The sequence below is a fragment of the Columba livia genome, chromosome 1 (genome assembly GCF_036013475.1).
Source record: "Columba livia isolate bColLiv1 breed racing homer chromosome 1, bColLiv1.pat.W.v2, whole genome shotgun sequence".
NCBI lineage: Eukaryota > Metazoa > Chordata > Aves > Columbiformes > Columbidae > Columba > Columba livia.
Window position 1 is genome coordinate 153,616,006 of NC_088602.1, and position 18,223 is coordinate 153,634,228.

Below are 18,223 nucleotides of genomic sequence, written 5' to 3' on the forward strand. Positions count from 1 at the left end.
AGCCAGCGATGGGGTCACCAAATACTAGCAAGCAGGCAGGCAGGATGCCTAGCACTGGACGGGTCTGCACCTGGGCACCCCAGAAAGCAACCAGGACAGCTTGCTGACCAAGAAAATAAAGCCATTTCCTGTCAAAAGCCCATCAAACTGTCCAGTAACACAAGCCTCCGTTTGTGTGCTGAGGCACGTGGTACTATTTCCCTGCCTTGCTTCTCGCCAGCCCTAAACCAGGCGAGAGAGGTGACTGGTGTTTGAAAAGTGCTGGGAATTCATCTCTAGAATGGTATTGTGGTGATGCACACACAAACTGCTTTTTTAAGCTGGGCTTCACATTTGCATTGCAATGTATATATCAAGCTGTACATGTGAGCTCAGCTCTGGTCTGCACGTGTGCCCCAAGAGCTGTGCATATGGGTCTCGGTTTTTGTTTCAGTGTGAGGTCTGCATCTCAAAAGCAGCATTTGAGAATCTCATTGTATGCATAGTTGTAAATGGTATATAATATGATATCTCTGTGGAAATGATATTATATTGATTCACAGAATAGCATACAAGATGAAACTCTGGCATTAATGATGTTACTGGGAATTTTGCCATTTGCCTTTGGATGGCATTTTGTTTCTTTTCAAGTTGGGGTCGCTCCATGAGCATGCTTGTCGCTTTTTACTCTATTGTTTCCAAAGTGTGAAAAAAAAAAAAACAGTAGGGAAATGACAAGAATCTGGAATTTTCTCTTTTTTCTAAATTGGTTTTAATTTCATGATTTGTCATCCAGCCTTTTTATTACAGAAGTCTAACTCATGTCCAAAGCTGTTTAGTGTGCACAAAAAATATTAAAAATTAGAAAATACCCTCACCTGATCTGTAGTCCACATCTGTGGGAGTAGTGCCACTGGAACCGGTGGGAATATAAAGGTGAATAATGCTGAGACTCTGATTTTGTAAGATTTCTGCAGACTTCCCTGTGGAAAGTGAAAAGTGCAGGAATATTTAAAAAATCACTTAAAGCATTTTCTTCAATAGGTTTTACTTTCTCTGAGGTTGCCTTAATACACGTTATCTTCATAGAGCACTTGAAACGCTGATTATTTAAAGTGATAGTTCTTCTTTGCTTTATTTTGAACACTCCATCTGGCAAGACGTCTTCCCTTGGCAGGGCAGTTTAACAACTGCGGTGTGCGGTTAGGGCCAGAGCAAGTACTCGGTGTTATTGCCAAGAGCTTGTGGTCATTTTTGGAAGGCACAGATACTCCTTCTGTTGCCTAATCAAACATGCGTTAGTACTTAACACTGGAGTGGGAGAGATGCAGGGTTAAGCATGAGCCCAGATATTTCCATGGGTTGTGCTCTGGAGCTTCATCAGCTGGATGCAGCCATCCTGTGCTGCCTGGAGAAAGGATCAGTGAAGCTGACTTCTTTGTCCTTAGTGCTCTGAGGAGCCTTCCTTACCTATTATCCATCTTTTTGTTTACGTGCAAGCATGCTTTGTGGTCCATGACTTACTTCTAGTGGTTTCGGTTTCCGTGGTGGGTTTTCGTGCACTGTGGAGGTGCTGGTTTGTTAAACACAGCATTTTTATATGCAGAAACTTTGGGCCATATCTGTGTGACGTATTCCCTGTCGTCTTCTCCAGCTGCGGCAATTGCTTTTATGCTGGAAGAAGCCCAGAAGGAAGCAAGGAGCTCCAGGAATCTTTCCCTATCCTTGGCCTTTCTGTATCCCTGTTGGTGCAGAGAAGCCAGGACTGCATGGATCTGGCTATAGGCAGTATTTCCGTGAAACAGGGGTTGTCCTTGGCTCATGTTAAGCCAATTTGACTACTGTTTTGGCCCCCTTTTCCCTGACCATGTATGCCCAGGGCTGAGGGGATTGCAGGATGCAGCCAGAGATCACCCTTGGTGCTTGCAGGGCTTGGTGGCCCCATAAGAGCTGCTCCTGTCCTTCCCACCTGGATTTCAGCTCTGAACAGTATTAAAGAGCTGCAAAGGCTCTGTTTGTCCTTCTGCAGAGGCTGGAGATGGGAGGGAAGCCCATACAGTGGCGGTCCTGCCTGGCTTAGCACTTCCCAGCACAGAAAGCGGTACCTCCCTCAGAGTCTTGGGGGACACATAAATGGGATGTTTACTTTTGAGTAAATCCGGTGCTTCATTTCTAGGGAGTGTTTCTTGATGTTTGTTCTTCATGGAGGTAAAGAAATGAGAATGCGGTGTGTTTTTAATAGTGTTTTTCTTTGCATAAAACAGAAGGGGAAAATGATTATGCAGGAAGGCTCTTGCTGGTGGGACGGCTTTCGTGGGAGGGTGTAGAGGTGGGAAGTGGCCAGAATTGCTCAGAAAACCTGGAAAAGATTCCCCACTTCCTAAATGCCAGAAAATCCAGCCATAAGATGGATGTGTGACACCCTTCTACCCCAAATCCATATTCTTTTTTCAATCTGTTCACTTTGGAAGAGACCCTCTGATTTTTTGGATGTGTTGTTGGCACCAGCGCAAACCAGTGCTGCTAGGGTAGGTTATCTAATGGCCCTGGGTACCATGTAGATGGCTGTTTTTGCAGGCATGGAGGTCCAGGGTGGACCTGTTCATGGAATCTCCCTAAAGCACCTAGCCAGGATGCGATGAAGATGTTTGTCTTGTGCTTGCGTGTGAAAGCTGTGCTCCTCCAGTGCCTCCACCTGCAAGTGGCTGTGGATTATTTAGGTTTGTTCATGCTTTTACTTTCCTGGGAATTTAAAAAAAAAAAAAAAAAAGAAAAAAAAAAAAAGAAAATAAATTGTAGATGAGGGGCCACTGTTACCAAGATTTCTTGCTTGCTTGCTGCTTCTGGTTTAATTAAAGGATCTGTCCCGTGGTTCTGTTTTGCTTCTCAGCCTCTATAACACTTACAAAATTATAGCAAGTAATCTCTTAAGCACCGGAAAGCTCAGAATCTGTAGTTGCAGATTTGTGCGATGTTTTTTTCCTGAAGTGGTTCCTTACCCACTGTTACCCACAGCTGTATTGACAAAGTCCTCATTACTTCCTAACTCTCCATGTTCCCCATTAACAACCCATTGAGAAGTGGCAGCTCAGCTGGTCCAGAACCACCCATTAATTCTGCTCACATGGCAGCAAAGTTCCTTCTCGAGTGCTTCCTCTGCTGCTCTGTCTTGGAGCAGCTTTAACTCCCTGTACTGCCCGGCAGCCTTCAGCTTTTCCCCTTGGGTCTTAATTGAGTTGATGGATACATGTCTGTGTTTTAACCTTTTTTCACTTTCCCTTTACTACTTTTCTCTGTATGTGGAGCAATCCCTTAGGAAACTCCCGTGGGCTGTTGCTTGCTTTTTGTTTTTCTGCCTGCCTTGCGTGCATGTGCACACACAAAAATATATGTGCCCCCTGCACATGCACACATGTGCAAATTGTAGCCTGTAGTAGTTTGTGATTAATGAGAAAGGTTTGGGTTATCATCTGAATTTATTTCGTGCTTCAGATAGTTATTAGTATACCTGGCGAATTAATGCGATGCAGCCCTTTTAATGAGAGGAGTGTTCCACTGCTGTAAAATAACTCAAACTCTTTCAAAGCACCTTCATAACTGGTACAGCTCTGTCTGTGGTACGTATTATACCCATAGAACAATTTCAGTAAGAAGATAACTAGGGATATGTGTCCCTGATTTAAATTATTGTGTGTTACCAATTCCAGGGGTAGAGCAGTCTCCAGGAAAGGCCAGCAGGGAGTGCAGGGAATGATGGGCAATGCTGATGAAGAACAGGTAAAGCACTAGCACAGGGAGTGTGGAAGTCCTGCTAGGAAACCTGAATGAACCTTGCGATGTGTATTTGAAGAAGGGATTACACATGCTTTATGTGCCAGTTTGGCATAGCGCCCTGTAACCCTATATATTTATATCCACTATTTAATTGAAAATTTCACATGATAAAACCATGGAGTTGCTGAACTCAAAGTTAACACCAGGGTTGATTTGATGGGGAACCACTGAAAGTAAAACCCAAATCCATCCTTAGTCCTCTAGATTTGTATCCTAGTAACAAACTTCCCACTTTTAAAAAATCCCTTCAGGAGTGGGGTTGGCAGCTGGCTGCAGCATGTGAGATGGCACATGTTACGAGACATAGTTCATGCAGTATTCATAGCTCAGCTGTCAGATGGTATCTACATCTCATTTATCAAGCTAGACTTATGCTGTCCATGCAATAGCTATAGGAATTTTTTTGTTTTTAAGTAGAGGAAATCACATGCAGGACTGCAAGAACAGCACGTTACCTGCGCCGTTCTGCGCTGTGCTCTCGACACTGGCAAATCTTCAGGGATTTATGCCACAGCCAGTTGTGTCAAATCTCATGTCAAAGCTGCCTGTGAAATATTTCCCCATTGTGGTTGCTGGCCAGGTCATCACTTCGACTTGATTGCATTTCAAGTCTCGGCCATTGTTTTTAATGCAGGGAGAGGCAACAGGGACAGTGCATTTGAATGCTGTATGTGAGTTCAAAAACTGTGACTTGCAGATAGCCTTGTGAGGACTCAGGAGCAGCAATGTCTTGATACACAAAATCATAAGGTTAAACCCTCCCTACACTTAGGTAGGTCTCACTGAAGCTTCTGTGAGGGCAAGGAGATTTGATCCTTCAGCCTGAACAAAATACAGAATTCACTTTTTCAGAGGCTGGTTACTTGGGTCACCCTTAGCTGGGCTTCTGGGGTGGTGGAGGAGCTGCCTAGCATGGGAATAACTGCATGGACTCACCTGTTGCATCAGTCCGTGCTGCTGAGTCCCTGGGCAGGATTGGGACTGGCAGCTTTCTGAAGGCATCAGAAGGTATTCGATCTCTCTGAAGACAAGTAGCTTATGGTGTGAATACAAAATCTGAGTTTTGCAGCCCAGAAACCCATCTGAAATATATGGTAAATGTTGGGAAAACATGCTTTTCTGTCTTCCAGTAATACTAAAAATGGACTAGTATTGCATATATGGTTTCATCATATGTTCTAAATGAAAACTCTCAGAACTGAGGATGCCTTTCAATTTGTATATTGAGATTTTCTTTAAAAAACACCCATGAAAACATAAACAACAAACTAAACATTGGTTTAAACATCTTTTCATAGTGTTGAAGTTGCTGACTCATATCTGCAAGCAGAAACATCTCCCTACCTTTGTCTAGATAGGCTTTTTCTTGTAGAAGTACGGTTCTGGGAAGCACTGTTAACTCTTACTTGATTGCTTTTGCAATTTTAATCAGCTGTGACCTGTGTGTAGCACTTTGGCTGCAACTGCCACAAAAGTTTGCAGTCACCATCCTTGGCTGGAGTGAATGAGGAAACTTAACGGCTACCACAACAGCGTGCTCCTCAATAGCTAAAGGATCCTGCAAACAGAAATCATCCAAAGCAATTGTAATAATTGAAACATACAGAAGATGTTTGAGTTATAGCAAGGCCAGGTCTATACGGCTGTGTCCACTTCACAGCTGGTGAAACTGAGGAAGGGACAGCACAAGGCAGCTGTTGGAATTCACATCCAAATACGATTAGCCCTCAGGAATTCCTCCATTCCCATTGTGATGAAGACCATCAAGCCAGTCCTCTCCATAGCAGTGAGTGTGTGTGTGCGGTGGGTCAAGAGCTCCACATCTGCAGAAGAGGGAAGCTCAGGAGGAGTCACCCCCATAGTGGGAACTGGCAGGAATGAGACAGGACACTGCCAAAAAGGAGGATTACTCTCTGCAAGGAAGAGGGAGCGACTGGGAAGAGGAAGAACCGCTTAAGCAGCTGGGAAATGAAGGAGAAGAGGGCAAGGGGTGCCTTGCTCTTGGAGGATGGGGCAGCAAGGTGGATCATGAAGTCAGAGTCAGTGGACAGCAGGAGAATCTGCACCCTGCAGAGGTGGTAGGGACTGAGAAAAAACAGAGCCAGGGGTTATTTGGGGCTGGGATTTGTAGGGGAGCTGGTTGTGAAGAAGAGAAGGCTGAAAGGGGGTCTCATCAGTGTTTATAAATATCTTGGGGGTGGGTGTCAAGAGGACGGGACCAGACTCCTTTCAGTGGGGCCCAATGACAGGATGAGGGGCAATGGGTACAGACTGAAGCACAGGAGGTTCCATCTAAACATGAGGAGAAACTTCTTTACTTTAAGGGTGTCAGAGCACTGGATCAGGCTGCCCAGAGAGGCTGTGGAGTTTCCTTCTCTGGAAACATTCAAAACTCCCCTGGACAGATTCCTGTGTGATTGCTCTGGGTGAACCTGCTTTAGCAGGTGGGTTAGACTAGATGATCTTCAGAGGTCGCTTCCATCCCCAACCATTCTATGATTTTGTAGTGCTTTGCAACTCTGGTGTGGCAGCAGGCGGTATCCAAAAAGAGCTTTATTGGTCTCCTCACAGACCTATTGGTCTCCTCACAGACCTACGCAAAAATAATGAAGCGTCCTATTGCATTTTACAGTGTCCATGTCTCATGCTCTTCCATCTGATGATTTGTCCTCTTTATGTACAGGTATGCTGCCACTGATAACAACAACAACAATAATAATGAAAAAGCCTGAGCTATTGCATATGCATGACAGGACTTTTAGTATCTCTGTGTGCCAGCAAGCCAAGGAGGGAAATGGTGGGCAGCCCAGGTGTGCTGTACGTGGCTTGGGAGAAGTATGGGTTTCAGGCAATCTGCCATGCAGTTAAGTTGGGGCAACTGGAGTGGGTTATACCATATACTTAGGTTCCCCTCCCATAACATCTGCTTTCCTTCCTGATGATTTTGTAGTTCAAAGTGCCCCAGAGACATCAGCCCTACAAAAACCAAGATAAGTTTGGTGACTGATTTGACGCAGAGGAGTTGTTGGCTGTGCTCTGAAGGTCAGGTGCTGAGGGGGAGCTGCCACATCTGAGGGTGATGTGGAGAAGGACGTGTGCTATCTGGGATGGGAGAGTAAGGAGAACGGTCATCCCTTGTCAGGGGGTGCCAGTTGGGTATTGCCTGCAGATGTCTACAAGGCACAGGAGCTCACGGGTCCCTGAGCCATCCCAAAATAGATAGAAGAGGAGCACTGGGATGCAAGAGGGAACAGGGAGGAATGCTGCATGGAGGGAGGAATTGGTGACATGAGGGTTTGTGGGGTGCTCATAATTCCCTTTTCTGTTCAAACAGGGACCCAGGGAGGGCATGCTCCAAGAGGAGCCAGCTGTCCCCTTGCCAAGAACTGCAGGAACAGTGCCTGGGAGGGTCCAGCCCTTTGGAATCTGCTTTTTATTGGCCTCCCACACCTCCCAGTTCTTTTGCGTGGGATGGGGTTTGCTCTATGCAAAGACCTCTCCCTGCATCCTGATCTGGCATCTTTTTCCGTTAAGATGACAGTTCAGAAAAATACGAGCCTGTGCCAAACCAACATCTTTTTTTGGGGGGGACATTACTTAAGCTCATGCTTAACTTTGAACCACAGTGAATTGAAGAGTATGGGAGCACGTGTTTAAAGTGAAGCACAGGTACAGAGATGAGCTGGAGGAGGAGGTCAGAGCACTCACTGACCTGCACCCTGCCAAGGTGCTTCTGCAGCAGTCGAGCTGCTCCTGACCTTCCATATCCTCAGGCAGAGTGAAGCCCAGCACATTGCTACCATGGTCAGATTAATTTAATTAAGATGTATGCTTCCAAAGCGTATGACTAGGTGACTTATCTGTTACGTGTCTACTCTGGAACACAGAAGTACTGTACTCTCTGGGTTGTTACCTGCCTCTGTACCAGAGACAAATCCATATATATGCATCAACGATGATGCATTTGCCTGACGTGTTTGCGCACGGTGTCATTTGAAAAGTGAAATATTTCTTGCTGATGCCACATTGTCTTGTGGGCTGTCACACCCCTATAACTTTGTGTTCCTCTTTCTTCTTTGGCACACAAACAGTATTTTAAAAAAAATACTTCCCTTCACGTGGTGCATAGATTCTTGAAGGGTATTTTTAGCCTATTGCACTCAGCCATATTTGGTTCTCTTCTCAAAATGCAAATTCCCTGAAATGCTCAGATATGCAGTGATTTTTATTTCTTTTTCCTTGGAAAAATAAATGTAAATATTGTGGGCAAACTCCACGTCCTCATGTAGGGACTGAAATTGGCCTTTAGAGAAAATCCTCCCGTTTCCACATAACATTGATTCTCTTCCCTTTCAGGATTTATTGCACCAAATAGCTACATTAATTTCTATTTCCATGTTGAAGTTTGCAAAGCCAAGAAGGAAAAAAAGTGCAATTTTATTGTGCAATTATCACAGTTCCTGTAATATAATGTTATTTGCTCTGCCATGTACTGTGGTGGGGCAGATTTTCTGCTGGGCGTGTTTCTGACCTACTCTAGAGGAGGCAAAAGCGTGAACCCCTTAGTCCCCTGTTCAGCCATGGCCCTCTGCTTTTCTATTCGCCCAGCAGATGTTCCACGAAGGCTCCGTACAAATATGTCTTCGTTTCTCTCATCCAGACCACATTCACTCATGCAAACCATAGCTTATAATTGACTTTCCCTTTAATTGTTTTCCTAGCATCAAGTTTTGTGGGTAACTCTATGCATTTTTACGCTTCCAGTGTGATTTGCAGCTCCCTTTCTGCTCTTTGCTCAGCAAGTGATGGAAGCAACTCCCGCTGATCACTTGTCCCCAGCTACTTAACACCACGAGAGAGGGTCCCTTCTGCTCCAAGGACACATGTTGCGGGTGACCTGAGAATCAGGTCACCTTCCAGGAGCAGATACACCCCTGGTTCTCCCCTCTCCCTCCTCTGCCCACCACTGTCAGAACACATGGGCTGGGTTATGGAAATCGTATTCATGGGAGCTGTGGGACAAAAAGTTCTGCCCTTATCTGCCTCCTTACATGGCCATGGGCAGGGCTGGGGAAAGCAAAGAGCCTTGGAAAAAAACGTAGCCTGGTGTTGAGGGATAGCGATGTGTTTGAATAGAATCATGATGAAAGCGGCAAGTCAGCCAAAGATGTGGTGTTTCAAAAGGAGGTGGTTCATTGAAGCGCTCCTGAGATTTGGGAACCCGGCATCCCAGGGAAAGTTAGTGGCCTCAGGGTTTCTCTGTCCTTCGGCACTTTTGAAATGCATCATCCTTCCTTAAGGATATTAATATCAGAGCTATGTAAAGTTAAGTCTTCAAAAGAGAAATAAATGGCATAAGAGCTATAAATAGGAAAAGGATATTCCAGAATCAACATCCTCTTAAGTAGTTTTTCTCAGGGTAGATCCTTTTGGGGTAAAGTTATGTGTTTAAAGTGTAAAGCATTTGCCTACTGGGCGCCTAATCCAGACTTCACTTTTAATTTTTTTTTCCCCCATCTATTAAAAGGAACCATGTAAGGGAAGGCAAGTAAGGCAAAGCAATAACAAATGAAAAGGAGCAGGAGAAGTGAAGGGAGAAAAAGTAGGGGATGATACTGCACTAAAAGGAACATTTCCAGTATTAGGATGATATACTGCGCTAATAAACATAGGGAATATGGGAATATACAGTTAAAGAGCTGAGGAAAGGGAGCCCCATAGGAAATGAGACAAAAGAAAAAGGTTCCAAAGAAGAAGATATGTGCAGATTAATTACAGACATTCTTTGAGGACAGTGGTCATTTACAAGTTTCATCTCTCTCTCTCCTTTTTTTTTTTTTTTTTTTTTTTATTATTAATATTACAGCAATCTCTGTTAACATCCCTTAGCCATAGTATCTACATCACAGTGTGGATGAAATAGTTTCACTGTGTCTAAACAGTTTGCAGCAGTTCTGTCTAAACACAGAACTTCCAGTATAGTTTTTAAGTAGCTCTTGGGAGTGATTGTAGTGATTTTGCAATTTTTAGAATTTTATAGTATATATTTCTTTATAAAGACGGATTTACTTACCTTCCTCATCCCTTCCCCGCACAGACTTTGTCTCCTGCATACAGCTGTGGAGGAGGCACCCATTTTGGACATCCCAGCTAGGAGATCAAGTGGGCACCAAAACTTACTAGGGATGGGATGGCAGTTGCTGCAGCCTGAATTGCTCTGGGGATTTTGTCCACCTTGACCTAAGAGGCAATGACCTTCCAAGATGATCAGCTGCAGATATTTTATTATTTTTATCTCCAAACTGGGACTTGAAGCTATGTTTCTCATTTAAGGTCTGGTATTTTTCTCTTGGTCCCCAAATAGTTTTTAACATAGATGAGGCAAACTGCATGCTGTGTGCTTCACCTGAGGCTTACGCAGCTCTCGCTAGGATGTGGGGCTGTCCAGGTCTTGTGGAGTGAAAGACCATGTCTCTGATCGTGTCCTTGCTTTGTTCAAGTGGGGGCTGTGGCCTAGAGTCCCACCGTCCACTTTGTGAGCCGGTTTTGTGTATTTTTGCTCAAGTGGCAGAAGAGCTGGTGCCCAAAGTTGTCACGGTTTGATACCGCTCAAAGTGAAATGAAACAGTCTGATTTCTGATGCTGCTCACAGGTAACCTCAATAATGCAGCGGGATCAGCTGCAACGGTCCCCAGTTTCAGCACTGAGCACGAGGTGCACATGGTGTTAGTAGGAGGAGATGCTGGAGACTACCTCGTGCATCACCTCTCCACCCCTGGCATCTCGGGGCGGGGGCATCCCCTTTCTCTGCCCTGGTTCATTCTCCTGTCCCTGTTGCAAAGTGCCTGGGTAGCGCGCCCACTCTGGTGTATCAGCTGAAGCAGGACGCGGTCTGGTGCCGGGCTTCTGCCCTCTTTTCGGGATACACCGTGTTAAGGACAGTGGGGCAGCGAGGGTGTACTGACCTCACAGGAGCCCCATAAATGAGCATGGCTCTTAAATCTGACTCTTCAAATAATCCTACTCCTGAGACAGGGTGAGACATCTTGATTTAGATGTGCTTTAAATTAGCTGAGCCAGTTTGCTCTCCCATGCTTTCGTTTTGCCTGTTCCCTTCTCTCTCTCTGTATATATAATATATTGTCACACACATATGCACATGCACACACACCCCCTCCACCCTCTCTCTCTATATATACCTGTTATTTTGCTGCTAGTGTACTGTAGCCCTCATGTCTGTGTGCTTTCCCAGGCCATTCATTGTGCTGCCTCCCCTGATGGAGTGGATACGGGTTGCCGTGGCTCACGCGGGGCACCGTCGCAGTTTCTCGGTGGACAGCGATGACGTACGGCAGGCGGCGAGGCTCCTGCTGCCGGGAGTTGACTGCGAACCTCGACAGTTAAAGTAAGTCCACGTAAAAAAAGAATTTAAAAAATCGCCTGCTTTGTGCAAAACGTGTCTCTTCTTTCCTAGTGACAGCAGGCGAGCGAGCAGGCAGGCAGAGGGCTCTGTTATCGCCTTGAGAGGTGCATGGATGCTCGAGCTCGTCGCTCTGTGCGTTGCGAAATCGGCTCCTGGTATTTGCTCACATCCGTGGGTAAGGCGGTTGCATGGTAATGGGCGCCTGAATATCTCACAGCTGGATCGAGCCCGTAATCTGCTTGTCAGAGCTCATATGGTGGCTGTTTTGTTTTGTTTTTTTCTCTTACTATTAGGTTCTGCTTGCTAATGAGGGGCTGAAATCTTCTGCTAATTGTCTGCGTAGCGTTGCTTTGCTGTAAAATACTGGGATGTAATTGGCAGGGCTGTAGATATTTTTCAGTGCTTTGTTTTCAGCGTTAATGCTTAAAGGGCACGTTTAAACTTATAGGTAAGACTGCCTCTTGCAGTAAAGTTGTATTTTTCATACTAATGTCTGTTCAAATCGGTTGTAAATGCCAGCCTAGCTAATTTGACTTTTTCGTGTATGAGATGTGACCTTTTGGTTTGCTAATGAAGTCTAAAAGTATTTATTGCCAGGATATGTTTTTAGTGTCTCTTTTGCCTTACAGTTATGTACATATATAAAAGCACGATCCAGGGCTGTTTGAGAGTCAGTAACATATTTGGTTTTGATTTTCATATGAAAAGTCTGCCCAAGTAGAAATTACTCACTGCTATTGCTTCACAAATTTGTACATAAAACCCAATTTTCAGCAGTTTGCGTCTTCATACAGCAGTAAGTGCATTCTTTCCTGCAAAACAGAAAGCAGAGGGATGATCTACATTATTAGGTGGGACAACCTGCATCGGAGCAGCTGCCTTCTGTTGACTCTGGCCTTGACATGCTCCTTCACCAGAGGGTATAATACTTTACTTCAAGATCTGCACAGGCTTTTTATAGTCACAGCTGTTCAATATTTAATTGCAGATATATGTTGGATTTTGAAAGCAATGTCTTGAGCATTTCAGATTTCAAATCTTGGCTGTAATTGCTTTCCTTTGGTGTGATCGTCTTGGCCCTAATTTTCAGCAGTGCAGCGTTTGGTTTCCCTACTGAAATGTCAGGACTTAGAGGTGCTACGCACTTTATGAAGACTTGGTTTTTGAAAAGGCACAATTCATTTAATACTTCCTCCAGTATTTAGGTAGGATTGCAAGTAAGGCATTAATTTTTCTACTCTCCATCCTCTGTCTTAAAAGTTAAGGTAGATACAGTTAAATATGTGTGGATTAAAAAAGCACAATATACCTTTCTTAAAGTTGTATTTTGTCAGTGTGTATCTCTCTCTCTGTAAATATATAAGATGCTGTCACCTGTTAGACAATATTCCAGGAGTTTCAAAATAATTTGAAGTTGGGAGGGTTGTGTTATGCTGCAGAATAATTTATTAATTATGAGGAACAAATCAGCACTTAGTTGCCTTCAAGAATTAATTTCATAAAGAACAGAAGTGATAGCTGTTGTCCCGTTTGTCTTGCAAGTGGGAGTGAGTCTGAAGAGCAGTGGAAGAGCTGAAGGGTTAGGTGGGAATGAAAGGAAAAATAATTCCTGAGACAAATTCTGGATTTTTAGAGAGACCAGACTTTGTGGTGTGCCCATATGTGCCTGCAGGGGCCTGATTTGCCCATTGATATCCCCAAAGGACAGTCTCACTCCCCTGTGCTGGCAGAGGTCTGCAAACGAGTGTCCTTGTACCTTGGGTTTATTTTGAGGCCTGTGCGTATGGTCAGCGTAGTGCCGCAGGTTCTTTGTGTAGCTGAGAATCAAGCCCCGGCTGCCTGTAATCCTAAAATCAAAGGAAGGATCAAGATTTTCTGAAGAATAATGCGAGGCATCAGGATATTAATTTGAAACCTTGCAGCTAGTGATTTTTTATTTTTATTCAGTGCAGACTCTGAGCACCTCTCATTTCCACTAAGCCAAGCACTAACCTTACATGCCTCCCCATTAGAGAGGGAGGGTTTGCAACTATCAACTCCTCGGAAAGCATCAATTCCATAAATGCAGACACTGGGAGAGAGGAAAAAAACACAACAACTTTGGAGGGGATGGCTTTTCAAATAAGCTCTGTGACGGATGACAGCTGCAGGATTTTAAATGCAGTTAGCTTGATCTATTTTGTGACTTTTACAGAAATGGCTTAATAAGTAGAACCTTGAAACTGGTTCAATTTCTAGGCTTTTCTTAACAGTTTCCTTTAGTCACTAAAATATAAAAACCTGAACCCAAAACTTCCTATGGTCTCATGTGATATTGCATCATTCCACGGTGTTGATTCACGACCTGTCATTGCAAATGCGTAAAGCAAAGTCAGCTTCCACGCTGGAAAAACACGCATACGGGGAGAGAGAGAGAGATTGGCAGGATCTCAAAGACTGTGAAGTTCAGAATCAGTTCAGATAAAAACCAAATGTTCGGTTTCTTATCTGAACTACAGCGTGGAGGTCTCCCAGCAGATTTGTGTGATGCTTCTCAGCACAATCACATACTCCAGCAGTGAGGTTCCCAATATGCGGCTTTGTAAATCATCTCTGCTTTCTTCCTGCCTTTCATTCCAATGCTTCCTCTCTCTCTCCCCTCTCCTTATCCATTCTTTAAAAATTCTTCACCTTAATTTCTTGTGATGTTTCCATCTCCTGAAAGAGGAGCTGCTCTTGCTCTGGATAGAGAAGTGAGGGAAGCTGGAATCAGGCAGGAGCTGCCTGTGTCCCCCCTGATCTCTTTTCATTATACAGCAGCAGACATTTCAGAAAAGTTTCTTCCCTTTCCCCAGCCCTGGGAGATGTGCAGGGATATAAATGTTCCCCTTTCCCTGGGAATGGAAGCTTTAAATAGATGGGTTGTCTCCACCTTTTGCAAAGAGGTAGGTTTCACAGATGGATTGACTGCTGGATGCACGACAGCTAGCTGAGACAGAAGCCCAAGTTGTGTCCAGAATAGTCTTTTTCATAGCGGGAGACCAGACTTAAATAAAGCCTTGCCTGTACCCCTGTGGGGCCACCAGAGGAGCTAGATGTGGTCGGTAGAAAACTGTGCAAAGTAGCTCTCCGCTGGCATAAAGCTGATTAAGGTGGGTACTCTGCTTCCTGCTCTAGAACTTTTATTAATGAAGGCATCAGGGATGACAGTAATTTATTGCCCAAAAAGGGGCATGGTGGTAAAAAGAAATGTATTGAGCTGCCTTTCTGCTGCAATAAGGCAGCATCGGTCTGTACTTGGTCTGGCTGGCTGCAAAGAGATGCCTTGTTTTGGCTGCTTCTCATCATTGTGTCTGCATGTGGTACCTTTCCACTTGCTCCGCAATAAGTTCTTTGCTTGTCTTCCCTTCCTCCATTCTGTGGGATGTTTGTTTAAAACAAACAACAAAAAAAACCCAAACCGAATGTGTTAGACATGATGGGGAGGATTGCTAATGGATGACTATATCTGGGGACCGAAAAGACTGGTGGCAGAGAAACAGAGCAAGGGAGGAGCATCGTGTGCTGCTCAGCACAAAGGCTGCCACACATTTTGTCAGGGTCAGTGGCTTCCTTTCTGGTTGCAATATATCATGGCAATCCTGGACGATGTAAAAATGCTGGAACAAACTGAACTGAGAGACGTGGTAATGTCACACTAGGGACTGTTACATGGCCAGTTCTGTATCTGACTGGGTAAAGGGCTATTTTCTGGCCAGTCAGAGGTTAAAAGAAGTGTGCTTGCAGGTGTGCATGCAGGTGCCCGTGCTCATTCTGATATCGAGAAGCAGCAAAAATTGGAGACAAATCTAATTCAGTGCAGTCTTGGAGACCTGAATGTAATTCGTGGGTTATTTGAAATATTCTTTTCTATCCTCAGCATTGTCTCAGACCTCTTAGATGCCAAGTCATCTCCTGTCTCTCCTCTCTGGGGAAAGCTGCTTTCCCTTGGTGTTTCTGGGCCTGGCAAGCAGCCCCCTCATCCCTCAGAAGGGCTCTGCCCTCTGCTGAAGGGAATCAGGTGGGCAGTGTCTTCACTTCTGGTACTTCTACTGGTGTGGGAGGAGGCATTTCAGGAGATCCCAGCTTACACTGTCTGAGAATGGGGTTCTGGCTTCTCAACCCCAAAGGTCCCATCTGGACATCTGAACCCCAGCTTGCCCGGGAAAGGAATGGCCTGCAGGCTGGCTGACCTCATGCACATCACATCCAAGGGACCTTCCTGGTATCTGAATGAAGAGGAACACCTAAGGTGGCCTCATGGCACTGAAATTCTCCAAGAAGCACTGCTCATTAGGCTGGTCATTTCTCTGCAGCCACAGGAGTGTCTGCAAGCCCTCTCGTGCTCATTAGACCCCCGTCCCCTTGCCCAGCAGGCTGCAAAGCTCCTGGCTGAGATTTTGAGAACCAGAGTTTGGTCATGTTGAGGAGTGGTTTCTTCTTACCCATAGATGAAAAGGCTTGTGCCTTTCTCTCACAGACTGGAGAAGTGAGATTGCTCCCTGAGGCTTTCATTACTGTCCACCATGGGCCACAGCTGTTTCACTGAAGGCAGTGAAAGGCACGGGGAGCCCGGGACAATTCTGTGAAGAGATCTGAAGTCCTTTTTGGCAGTTGTACCCAAAGAGCAGCGATGGTAAATGGCATTTTTGCCATCAGACTCCTCAGGAGTGGAGTCCCACAGGATTCTGTTTTAGTCTTGCCCATCCCATGTTGATGTGCAGCATGTGGAGACCCTTCAGGCTCTGGTAGCACCAGGGTGCATTATGGCCCCTTGTTTGCAGTCCCTGGTTGTTGGGCTTGGACTCCAAAGGATGGAGCTAGGCAGTGGGGTTCGCATGCTGACCCTGCTGGTGTGGTCAGAGCCCCCTTATGTTTCAGTCAAATTTAGCTAGAGGTGGCAGCATCGCTGCTGGTGAGAGCAGCAGCCAGCGTGACAGGGTTTGTGCCTGTGCACAGATGGAGAGCCAGAACTTGATCCCCTTTAATTGCTTGCTCAGGCACTTTGTCAGCATTTTGGAGTTACGGCTGGGTTCCCTGACAGTGCTGGGCTCACCCTTTGGGCAGCAAATATCCGTTTTCTTCTCTGACTGGCTGTGAATCTGCATCCTGTCTCTGATCCTGACCATGGACATAAGACATTTTTCTCCTGTCTTCCAGCAGTACAAAGGTGAAATTGGGGTCTGTAAGTCCTGGTCTTGAGGAGGCACCTGTGAGAGCTGTGCATCAGTGTCAACATAGGCCATTACCCAAGAACTTAAGTGAATACTTTGCCTCTGTTTTGGGGAAAAAAATCATTAGGTGAAAAGCAAAAATAAATAAAATCAACAAGGTTATGAAAATAGAAAAACATTAATCAAAAGGAGATCAAATTATGCAGCTTAATGCACTCAAACTGGGGTGACCAGATAACCTCTATCCCAGGGATGAGAAAGAGCTGCCTCCCGAAATCAGAGGGTCAGAGGGAAATATTTTTAACAAAGCCCGGAGTGGTGCCATAATTCTAAGGATTAATAATAGTAATGCCCAACATTTGAAAAGGATGAAAAATCATCCGAGGAAAATTCCAGGCTGTTGGTGCAAGGCCTTCAACTGTTTTTTCTCAGCCAAAGACTGATTAAAGACATGTTGTCGAGGGAAAAATGGGATAAAATGTGACACAGATTTTCTAAAGATAGATCTTGCCAGACTAATGTAATAACTTTTTGATAAGATAACTGATTTTCTACCCTAAGGAAATGCAGTAGATTTCATCTATTTGGACTTGAGTGAACAATTTGATGCAGTCCATGCAGTGAGTTATTAGTTAAGATGGGGATTAGTAAAGGAGTTGAAAAGTGAGTAGAGTCTGGCTTCAAGAGAGGTGGCAAGGGCTGGGTTGGCTGCGGTGGGGTTAGAAGCAGAGATCTTCAGCTCTCCATCTTAAAAACTGGTCTTTTAATTTTCAGAAAGGGCTTTGGCACAAATCTGAGCAGTGTGCTCATGAAGCTAAAATTTGCTGATGCCACGATGCTGAGAGGCATTGTCCTGACAGAGGAAGCTTGGGAAATCATCCAGGGAAAAAGTGGATGACCTTGAGGGCTGGGACAAAAGAAAAGGGATGAAAAGCAGTTTTCTACAAACATGTGGAGATTAATTACAAAAATGCATACTACAGTGCATATGTAACATATACACTATATATACAGTATAATATATACTGTGTGGGGAGCTGAGTATTGGAAAGGTGGTGGTAAAGACTGTAGTGCAGTATTTCATCACAGAATGACTGTGAACCACAGAAGTGGCTTTTTCCTTAGCTGTGAAAAGAGTAAATGCATTTTGAAGACGCATCAGAAGAGGTATTTCCAGTAGAAGTAGGAAAATATTGGTGCCTCTGTACATAGAAGTGGTAGGAAGTGATGTAGAATTGCAAATCCCGTGTCCGGGTCAAGAAAATATTCACATTGGACCGGGTAGAGAGAAACGGGCTGGTGTGATCTGAGTTTTGACAAAATGTTCTCATGGAGGAAAACTAGAAGAAAGGGGCTCATTCAGCTGAGTGAAGCGGGTGCTGAGGGAACATGTGACTCTTCTCCAGAAATATCAGGAGTAAACACCATGGAAGGAAAAATACACTCTTATTTAAAGAGCAGCACAGACACAGGAATATGTGGATGTTAGTAGGTCATGAGTAAGTCCAAACTTAAAACGTAGATGGATCCAAGCCTTGCTGCAGCATAGGTCTGGCTTTATTAACCCTCCAGTCCCATACGTTCCTGCCACTTCTGACCCATCGCAGCCTCACCTGGGGCTCTGAGTTGCATTCACAGCTCCGATTCAGAAAGTTCTCTGGGCAAATGCAGTGCCTGAGTGCCTTTGAAAACCTGTCTTTAATTGAAAATCAGTCCTAATTGCCAATTAGTCTTGGCCTGAGAATACCTAAGTCTGCTTTTCTGTCTGGGACCATCCCTCTTAATGAAGGCTCTC

General features: G+C 44.8%; 1 protein-coding gene across 5 annotated transcripts in view; it reads left to right on the plus strand.

Annotated features, from left to right (window-relative positions):
- Window positions 1-18,223, plus strand: part of ABTB3 (ankyrin repeat and BTB domain containing 3) — a 177,268-nt gene that overhangs the window by 115,491 nt on the left and 43,554 nt on the right. For all 5 annotated transcript variants that reach the window (XM_065039361.1, XM_065039372.1, XM_013368698.3 and 2 more), the window contains exon 4: window positions 11,066-11,218. In XM_065039361.1, coding sequence (XP_064895433.1) covers window positions 11,066-11,218 — 153 coding nt within the window. The remainder of the gene's footprint in view (window positions 1-11,065; window positions 11,219-18,223) is intronic.